This window comes from Vigna unguiculata, chromosome 11 (assembly GCF_037176805.1).
Source record: "Vigna unguiculata cultivar grain cowpea cultivar isolate G323 ecotype 2 chromosome 11, ASM3717680v1, whole genome shotgun sequence".
In the NCBI taxonomy this organism is placed as follows: Eukaryota; Viridiplantae; Streptophyta; class Magnoliopsida; order Fabales; family Fabaceae; genus Vigna; species Vigna unguiculata.
The window spans coordinates 37,907,830-37,918,798 of record NC_140802.1 but is presented as its reverse complement, the minus strand read 5'-3'; the positions used below and the strand labels follow the sequence as shown (position 1 = coordinate 37,918,798).

The 10,969-nt window shown below is 34.6% G+C and overlaps 2 protein-coding genes across 2 annotated transcripts; both read left to right on the top strand.

The window, feature by feature from the left end:
• Positions 1–514: 514 nt before the first annotated feature.
• LOC114169836 (uncharacterized) lies at positions 515–4,439 on the top strand. The gene is made up of 4 exons (XM_028055160.2): positions 515–1,497; positions 2,929–3,456; positions 3,564–3,838; positions 3,997–4,439. The coding sequence occupies exons 1-3, from the start codon at positions 670–672 to the stop codon at positions 3,675–3,677; spliced, it is 1,470 nt and encodes a 489-aa protein (XP_027910961.2). The 5' UTR covers positions 515–669; the 3' UTR covers positions 3,678–3,838; positions 3,997–4,439.
• A 485-nt stretch (positions 4,440–4,924) lies between these two features.
• Positions 4,925–7,176, top strand: LOC114169838 (uncharacterized). The gene is made up of 3 exons (XM_028055161.2): positions 4,925–6,071; positions 6,218–6,748; positions 6,878–7,176. Exons 1-3 carry the CDS (start codon positions 5,301–5,303, stop codon positions 6,986–6,988), a joined length of 1,413 nt encoding a protein of 470 aa, XP_027910962.2. The 5' UTR covers positions 4,925–5,300; the 3' UTR covers positions 6,989–7,176.
• Positions 7,177–10,969: the final 3,793 nt, after the last annotated feature.

The following is a 10,969-nucleotide window of genomic DNA, read 5'->3' as shown; positions in this document are numbered from 1 at the left end:
AAAACAAAATTAAAACAAAAAGAATGATATACGTAACAAATAAATAAATTATAAAAAAAGTAAAAGAATAAATTAATAAAACCAAATAAATATATAACAAATTAAGTTATATGAAAATTAAATAAATAAATAATAGTAATTAAAGATTTTGAAATCAGATTTATACCTAAAAACATTGATTTATTTAACCGGTGTTCGAAATTCGATATCTTCCCATATAAGATTTTGAAATCTGGCATCTAATATAATTTTTTTTTTGATGAAATGTGATCAGGAGGTGCAGGATGTCTTACAAATAGGTTTCCGACAGCCAAAAAGTAAATAAATTAATTATCACTTATCTACTCAAGTCATAACCAAATAATCGTTATTAATATGAATATTTTGGGGTGTAGAAGAAATGGTTGAAGGTGCAGATGGAAAAGCACCCTTTTAGCTATGTATGAAGTCATTGTGGTTAGCCCAACACGGCCCATTAAAAGAGAAAAAAGAATCCATTTCCTAGAGCAGGAACAAAGAAGCGTAGAAGTAGAAGTAGAAGCAATAAGCACTTGCTGCTACTGATTCCTTTCTTCCGTCATCACAGGTTTGGAAAAGTAACCGTCACTTGGCGGTTTATTTTGTCCCTCCTTTTCCCACTCCCACCACCGTTAATTTAAAGTAAAACCGATGTTCAAACGAAGAAAAAAGGATCCGAGTTTTAGTAGTAACAGCAGTGTCTCAGATATAGCAATGCCTCCTTTTCCTCAGGTCAGAACATCTCCAGCATCTTCATTCAAATCCTTCATCTTCATGCTCTCCATTCTCCTCAACCTCTACCTCCTCTTCCTCACGTGGGCCCCATCATTTGCGCCACTTACCTCATCCACTCGCATCACCACCCTCTCCCCGACCACGCGCCGCCACCTCCTTTTCTCCGTCGCCTCCTCCTCCCTCTCCTGGCCTCGCCGCCTCCCCTACCTCCGCCTCTGGTACTCTCCCAACTCCACCCGCGCCCTCGCTTTCCTCGACAAACCACCGCCACTTCCTCTCAACTCCTCCTCCTCCTCCTTTTTCCCGCCGGTTGTGATCTCCGCTGATACATCCGCGTTCCCCTATACTTTCCGCGGGGGGCTGAGGTCTGCGATCCGAGTGGCGCGAGCTGTGAAGGAGGCCGTGGATCGCAACGAGACAGACGTGCGGTGGTTCGTGTTTGGGGACGACGACACGGTGTTCTTCGTCGACAACGTGGTTCGGGCGCTAGCGCGGTACGACCACCGCCGGTGGTTCTACGTCGGGAGCAACTCCGAGAGCTACGAGCAGAACGTGAAGTACTCGTTCGAGATGGCGTTCGGCGGTGGCGGCTTCGCGATCAGCAGTTCCCTCGCCAGGGTTTTGGCGAGGGTTTTGGACTCTTGTTTGAGGAGGTACGCACACTTGTATGGCAGCGATTCTAGGATTTATTCCTGCGTTGCTGAGCTCGGTGTTGGCTTGACTCATGAACCTGGCTTTCATCAGGTACTTTGATATTATTATTAATATTATGTTCTATTTGGCTATTGTTTTTCTCTTACGTTTGTTTTTGGTTTTTATCTATACGCATGTGTTTGATTCGCTGGGTGTGTTATTTTCTCTTTGGTCGGTTGTTTCAATTTTTGTATGGGGGGAACAATGAACTCAACTCTGTTGGGTTTCTTTAGCACGAGAAGATTCGGCACGCTATAAGAATTTCATATAAGAGAATTTGAAGGCGATGGGTGTGTGTGGAGTCTTTTCTTATATATTTTATTTACTGCTCTTCAGAATCATTCCTACTTAAGAATCATTGTGACACTTAGAAGTAGGACCAAAGTGACTCGCGGAATCCTAACAAACTATATGTAGGTGACTCTATGTAAGTGACGCTATGTATTGACCTTCGCATATGGATTGATTAGATATTAGAGTTGGAGTAATTGACAGAATTTAGTTGTTATGGTTTGTGTTACTCTCTGATTGAATTGTTCTTCCAATGTGTCTATCCAAGGTTCGGAATCTCAAAGGGAGAGACCTTCTTTTAGTTCTGATACTGTCTTTGATATGTCGTGTAACAAAAAAGGAGAATGTGGAAAACGGGGTTGGTTCTCTGCGTCTCCTACAATGTGTTCAATAGTTGAAATCCTTTATAAGTGAGTTATCCATATTTTAGTTTCTGACAGTCTCTCCAATAAGATTGTCTCTGAAAGAGAATACGTGAGAAACCACAAAAGGGGAAAGGGCAGTGGGATGTGTAACCTTTATCTGTTCTTTAGTCATCTATGGGCTGTGATTTTTTGTTTTTTGGCTTGGTGTTAATGCACTGAAGAGTTAGATGTCCCATGGATTACTCCCTTACTTCCTTTATGGGTGTTGGAGGCTTGTTTACAAGGACAAAACTCAGACGAAAAACTATACGCCATAGATATTGCTGTTGGTGCGGTTTTTCTTATTAAAATAAATTTTTGTTATTGGTGACTAAAGTTATCTATAATTGTCGAGATAAAATGACAACTTTAATTGAAGAACGTTATCAACAGTATTGTGTCAAGGTTGTTTGTAGATACCAACAATTATGAACATGAAAATTATAATGTGCATTAGTTTCTATTTTTCGGACTGCATTCAATGGTTGTGTGCATCACTTACATCTATTTAGTTGTTGACGTTTTAAATGTACATTGGTCTCACAGCATGATAAATCTAATAATTTTGTTTGAAATTTTATCTTGTTAAATTCTTTGGCATTTCAAACAAACATCATAAGGACAACACGAGTATGTTGTCTAGGTCTTAAGTTTGATATTTTTGCTGGAATGCGCACTTCTTGAATTCTACAATTGAGGAGCATTCTTTTATCTGCTAATTAAGGCCTAAAAAAAATATAATGATAGGCTCTTTTGGAATCATTATTTATCCATTTTGTTATGCTAGTTGGATGTGCGGGGGAATTTGTTAGGGATGCTAGCTGCACATCCATTGTCTCCATTGTTGTCCCTTCATCACTTGGAAGCAATGGAGCCCATATTTCCCGACATGGACAGTTTACAGGCTTTGAAGCATCTTGTTGCCGCTGCAAATGTAGATCCTGCCAGGATCCTGCAGCAAACTGTCTGCTATGATCAGTCAAATTCTTTGACTTTCTCTGTTTCTTGGGGTTTTGCTATCCAAGTCTATCAAGGAAATGAACTTCTACCTGACCTCCTCTCGGTACAGAGAACTTTTGTTCCATGGAGGAGGGGTAGTAAAGTCAATGCCAATTTCATGTTTAACACCAGAGACTATCACAGAGATCCTTGTAAAAGGCCTTCAGTATTTTTCTTCAAAAGTGCTACATCTGATAAAAGGGGCATTTGGAGCAGTTACAGTAGGCATGACGATGGGAACTGCTTTGAATCCGATGTTAGACAGCTCGAGCAGATCATAGTTTTTTCAAGGAAGCTGCAGCTTAATAATGACCAGGTTTTTTTAAGTCAATCTTAGTACTGGTTATTTCAAATTTGTGATTTCTGTCTGTATTTGTTATTCTAGTTCTTAAACTTTATATTGTGTATTGGGTCTTATCACAGATGAATGCCCCCCGTCGTCAGTGCTGTAGCGTCTTACCACCATCTTCTAATTATACAACCAATCTTCACATTAGACAGTGTGAAATCAATGAACTGATCTCCATGCAATCATAGCATTCATTTCGGAAGTGGCCTCCTTTCAAAGCTTTGGAAATTTCATGAGCAAGAATGTTTGTGTTGTAGGTGATATAACGCGGATTTAGTTGATCTTGTACATTGTTTTGAGAGGATAAGCGGAACTTGATTCTTTTCTATTTCTGAAAGATGAAGAGAAGGTAAACGCAAATATTCTTTAGTGCTTAGTTTCATTGGTTATTGAACAATGGGTGCCTCCACCGGGCAGCTTGTACTATGCTACAAACTTTACATTTCTGAAAAAATTCTAATTATACCTTGCCTTTCCTGATTTCTATTTCCCCCATCCTCTTTGCAGGAGAGAAAGATCCCTGTCCTCATTGTTGAAGAAAAACTATCAAAGCTCAAAGAGGTTTCACCGGTGTGATCAAACCCCTCACAGTTTTATGGTTTACTGGACCCAGCACTTGCACGAAACAGTACACGTTTTATCCACTTCTGATATCCAAAATTGCAGGTAGTTTCTCCTTGTATTTGGAGTGTGGTAACCTCAGTGAAGGGTCCAATTTTAATTTGGAACGTGATCACCACAAGGACCACGTCTGAGTTTTGTAAATTAAATTCTACCTAATTATTTGCCGGCTGCATTGCGCATAAACATTACAGTCTGTTAGAAGTACGTTTAGAAATATTTTAACTCAAATGATTATCTTTTCATGCATACAAGACATGAATACTTTATTTTACATTTGTGCCTAAAGATGTATATCTCAATTATAAAGTTTTATTTCATTTCCGAGATACTTGGGCTTCCATAGTTCCACGCGGTCCCATTCCCGGTATCTCGCACAAACTTACAAACTGTCCTTTTATTTTTCCGTGTGATATAAATAGAAATATCAAAACCTCGCTGATTTTATTTTAATTTATTGTTTATTCCAGGAGGTAGTAAACAGAATATATAATATATAATACATGAATGTTCTAAAATGAAAACGGATGTACGACCGTTAAGAGATTTTGTGAGTTGTAACTAATATACCCTTCAATGTGAAGGAGCAAAACGGAAAAGCAAAAGTGAAAAACGCACAATCAGGTAGAAAGTCAAAACGTACGCGTGAAAGCTTAAGACAACGCTGGAATCGTGCTTTCATGCCTAAATTGCACAACTAACGTGAACCATAGCGTTGTCTCATGCCCCCTAATTATTTTTCATGTGAGGGATAAAAGCGTTGGCATAACGAAGACCTTGACGTGGAAGAATAAGAGCTTAGGTGGCCTAACTCTTCAAACCCGCCAACACCTTTTTCCATCGTCTTCTCCATAGTCAATGCAAATCAATTCAACCACTTGAATCCAATAACCATCAACACCAGCCAACCGTGCGAATCTAATTGGAAGGGACACTCTGAGTTTTCTCTATCGTACCTACCCAAGTTTATACATGGAACATTAACTGTCTTAAAATCGTCAAAACAATTAGCATTCTTACGCCGTGGATCGCGGTGGATTTTCGCCAAAGTTACACACCTACATACATACATACATCTGAACACGTCTCAAACACTTCTCACAAACAACAAACGTACCTGTTCATGTATTAAACCGACAATAAACCACCTTCTTCATCTTCACAACATAACTAGATCCATTGTTGTCAAGATGCAGCTTTTTCACAAACCCACCAAGGTTCAATCTCTGGTTAATCTCATCTTAGTCTCTTCTTCATTCTGCGCCCTTTATCTCGTCGTGTCAGTGCTTCTACTGGGGACATCAAAGGTAGTCCACGTGAACAAGACATCACAAGATGTGTCCAGACCTACCACTCTTGATCACCTTGTCGTTGGAATTGCTTCAAGCAAGAGTTCGTGGGACAAGAGGAAGGAATACGTGAAGCTGTGGTGGAACAACACCAACAAAGCAATGAAGGGGTGCGTGTTCCTGGACAGTCTCCCAGATGAAGAACATGTCAGCAATGATACTTCTCTTCCTCCTCTTTGTGTCTCCGAAGACACTTCAAGGTTTCGTTTCACTCACAGGGGTGGACTTCGCTCCGCAATACGCGTTGCACGTGTTGTTGCCGAGACCGTGGCAATGAACAATGATTCAGAGGTGAGGTGGTTCGTTTTTGGAGATGATGACACGGTTTTCTTCCCGGAGAACGTTGTCAAAACTCTTTCCAAATATGATCACAACCTCTGGTACTACATTGGTGCACACTCTGAGGTTTATGAGCAGAACCGGGTGTTCGGTTTTGGAATGGCTTATGGTGGGGCAGGTTTTGCTATCAGCTCCTCTCTGGCAAAGGTGTTGGCCAAGGTTTTTGATTCATGTATAGAAAGGTACCCTCATCTCTATGGAAGTGATGGAAGGGTGTACTCTTGCTTGGCAGAACTTGGGGTTGGATTAACACATGAACCCGGTTTTCACCAGGTAACAAAAATTTCAACTTTTGGTCGGCCTTAGTAGTGCATAGTGCTTGATTATGATTTGATTTTTGTGCTTGATTATCAACAAAAAGTACAAAGGTTTATAGATTAAATAATCTGTTAACGTTTGTGATTCTGAAATTGGATCAGGTAGATTTGAAGGGAAACACCTTTGGTTTATTGGCGGCACATCCTTTGACTCCTTTGCTGTCCCTGCATCACCCTGATTATACTGATCCAATCTTTCCGAACATGACAACTACACAAGCTCTGAAGCATTTATTTGAAGCTGTAAATGTGGATTCCCAGAGGGTGCTGCAACAAGCAATTTGCTATGACAGACGGTTTTCATGGACAGTTTCAGTGTCATGGGGCTATGCTGTTCAGGTTTTCCCGAACCACATGCTTTTGCCAGACGTTCTAAAGGTGCAAGAGACATTCAAGCAGTGGAAGAAGGGAAGCATGTTGGCAAAAACATACACTTTCAACACAAGACAACTTCACAACGACCCTTGTAAAAGACCCACCGTTTTCTTCCTAGACACTGTCTCATCTGCCATGGATGGCACCATTAGCAGTTACAAGAAATCTTTCCAGAATTGCTCAAACGATGCCGTGTCACCGAACAAACTGGAAGTGATCAAAGTGGTCTCACAAAAGTTAGACCCTGACATCAAACAGGTAACTAACATGAAAATGTTTTTTAATTGTAAAGTCTTCACTGTACTAGTTGTTCCCTTGGGGATATTACTTTGGGAACATGAACTTGACATTGCTAACAGTACTCGCAAACTTTTGTGTTGTATTCAGTTACTTGCTCCAAGAAGGCACTGTTGTGATGTGTTGCCCTCTACTGCGAAGGACAAAATGGAAATCGGAATAAGGGAATGCAAAGACCAGGAAATGGTTTACATGCACTGACAGAGACTTTTTTTTATTCGTAATATAATGTGAAAGTCTCATGTAGTTGATGCTTGATACGAATGAAGATAGATGAGATTACAAGAGTAGATTAATTAGAAGCTTTTACCCAACATTTTGTATCTCCAGTGTAAAAAATACGACTGTGACCTGAAATTATTATATCACCATTTTCTTCAACAGTTCTAACTTGCAAACTTCGGTTGAATCCTTCTTTTCGCTACATTTTTTTTTGCTTCTCAGTCTTTTACCGTGCTGGTTTTGGACAGACACTCACGCATGTTTCTTCAATGTCCGAAAATTATTCTCACAACTCAACCTGGCAAATTTCGATTTTTCATTGAATTTTCGGTGTTATTTTTAACTTATATGAAAAGTGTAACTGCACCTTATTACCTGTGACACACCTTTGGCTATAACTTATTTATTTAAGGAAAATTGTATTTTGACACTTAACTTTTTCTCTTACTCCCATTGGATAATAAAATAATATATTTAATAAATAAAAATAAACACAAATAAAGTTTTGAAATAAAATAATAATATTTACAAGTGTCAAATGGTACCACAATGAACTCAGCGTCAAAGTGACAAGTATCTTTTATTTAATTATTTGACAATGAAAAATGAATTTTTGACAAACTTTTTATAAATAAAATTAAAATAGATTAATTTTTTATTTTTTAACTAAAATAAAATAATAAAGTAGTGCTTTATATATATATATATATATATATATATATATATATATATAAAAGAGTACAAATGAAAACTATTGTTACATGTCACAATCAAAAAATATATATATTATTATACACAATTTTGAAACAAAATTTCATAAAAGAGTTTAAAAAGTATACAATTGCAAGGAGAAGAAACAAAAATTATTGCCACATGTCGCAATCCAAAGATTTTGAAAAAAGATTAAAAATAAATAAATAAAGTCACAAAAAGCAGCCATATACTTTCCAAAATCACTTCATTTCTTTTTCCTCTCTAATTAAGCTTCTCAAACAAGTTTAGACTTCTCTCTCATTAAACTTTTCAAAAACACTCCCAAAGTTCTCTCTCTCATAAATTTTGATATAATTTTATATTTTTTTTATTATTTTACTTTAATTTAGAAATATTTTTTATAGGGGAAAAAATAAAAAATTCTAAATATAGTTAAAATAGAATAGTTGACCAGAAAACTAAATTAAAATTAAAAGAAAAATTAAAAATGTTTAGTAATTGATTTAATGTTATATATTTAGTCTAAAATACTAATTTCATGTTATAAATTTAAATTATTTGACATGATGGGATAAAAATATAATATAAATGAAAAAAATTCCAACAAAACATAAGTAATTAACTAATATATAACTTATATAATATATAATACTCCAAGAGCACAAATGGATATTTTTGCCACATGTCATAATAAAAAAATTTGGAAAAAAATAAAAATTAAAGAAACTTTGTCACAAATTATCCATAATTGATTTAAGTCTCACTTATACCGTTTAAATAAAATATTAAAAGTTATCAATAATAAAAGACTATCTCCTAAACATATATAAGAAAATTTGAAGATGAACTTTTAGCATTACAAGGACATGAAAACATGAAGATAATACAATTAAAAAATAATTTAGATAATTAAATTTATTAATTAAATTTAATAATGTAAATGATGTCGTTTATTTTTTTTCTTAATTTTGTAATTACAAAAGAATAATTAAAATAATAAATTGCAGAAACAATGCCCTTCAAAATAATTAATTGAAACATAAAAACAAAAAAACAAATAATTTCTACTAATCAAATACAAAAATACTCCATTTGAAAATGAAGAACACACATGACACAAATATTATTGTTTACTTTAACAAAAAACCAGAGAAATAAGATAAAAGAAGAAATTCAAATCAAAACCTTACCCTAAATACCAAATGATGTCTTATCGAAAAGGTGATGATCTTTTCTGACTTTGATTTTCTTCTGTAAATCAACAATTAAAGGATGTCAGCACTAAGCCAAGGTCATGTCTAGGTGTCACATGATGATTCAAGTTATAAAGGATATCTCCAGTACGAAGTCATATCCAGGTGCCACGTGATGGTTAACGCTATAAAGGAGGTCTCCAATAACCCGAAGTCATGTCTAGGTGCCACGTGATGGTTAAGCTACAAAGAATGTCTCCAGTAAACCAATGTCATATCCAAGTGCCAAGTGATGGTTCAAGCTATAAAGGATGCTATAAAGGATGTCTCCAGTAGGCCAAGGTCATATCCAAGTGCCAAGTGATGGTTCAAGCTATAAAGGATGCCTCCAGTAGGCCGAAGACATGTCCAAGTGTCACATGATGGTTCAAGCTATGAGGATGTCTCCTGTAAGCCAAATATTAAAAAATATTGGAAGATTCTAATAATAAAATATTATATCGTTGTAACCCATATTCGATAAACATAAACCGACTTATGGGATATTATCATTATTTATTATCTTTTAAATAGATTATTTAGAAATGATAATATATATATATATATATATATATATATATATATATATATATAATTGTAACTGATCTCACTATAAATAAAACACTAATCGCATGATGAAGGATATAACTATTTTTAACTATTTTGGCCTAAGTGCTACATGTTAAAGTTAAAATACTTTTTTACTTTTATTTTTGATTTAAGGTTCATTCACACATTTTTACGGAAACAATTAGGTAGAAAACTAATCTAAAGTTCAAAAATTGATTAAGAATATTTAGTAATTGATTTAATGTTATATATTTATTCTAAATTACTATTTTGACGTTATATAGATTTAAATAATTTTACACGAGAGATGAGAAAATATAATATAAGTCAAAAAATTTCCATTCAAAAATAATTAATTAACTAATCTATATTTTGTAATCTTTTATGGAAAATTAGATTTTCAAATTGTACATTCTAAAATTCATTTTATTTTTATTTTTTTCTTTTGGATTGCATAATTTGGAAATATTTACTAAAAATGACTTTTGGATTAATCCAGAAAGGACAAGAATGAAATTTTGGGGTGCAAGGAAGTATTTATGAAGGTACAGCCCTTGAACTGTTTATCCAGCCCATACTTTAAGTAGGTCAAGCATATATTCCACTTGGTCTTGTATCAATGAGTTATTTCGGACCAATTTTTTAAAAATTAAAAGAAGAAGAAGCTAAACGTAAAAAATAGAATTTTTTTTTAATTTTAAGTAACATAAATAAATTAATTTTGATTTTAGGTGCAATAATTTGATTTATAAATTATAACACATTCATGTCTTTTAATAAAACAACATTACTTTTCATTTTTTTAAGTTACCTTTTTTATAAAAGGAACTGACTCATAATTATATGACCAATTCAATCTAAAATGATTTAAGCCACAATCTAATCGAATGAAGCCAAAATTAATTCGCTTCAATTTATATCACTATTTTTTCTGCCTATCTTAGTTCATTGTACAAACTATTTGAATAAGACATTCAAACCAAACTTATTTTTTCAACTATACTATAAATCGTTGAATAGATCATGTTAGCAGATTAAAATAATTGGTGTTATAGCTTTCTAACTTGTTTGTCTGTTTCTAAAGAGGTATGTGAGAGAATGGATTTGAGAGAAAATAGATGTGAAATTGAGATTTTTGAATTAAAAGAAATATAATAAGAAATAAAGGGATTTGAAAGGAGAATGCCATGAAGTTTGTAAATAATAGGATGAGTTTGATAAGTTAAAAAACATTTTAATTGTTAAAATTAAAATATTACTATTTTATCCTTAATCATAAAAAAGTAAGTTAAAATAAAATATAATAATTGTATATTATGTTAAAATGAAATATGAGTTATTATTTTAAAAAATGGTAAAATTATATTGAAATAAAATGGGATTGGGAGAAATTAAGTTCAAACAAAGATATTCATGTATATATAAACCTATCACATTAAGTTGG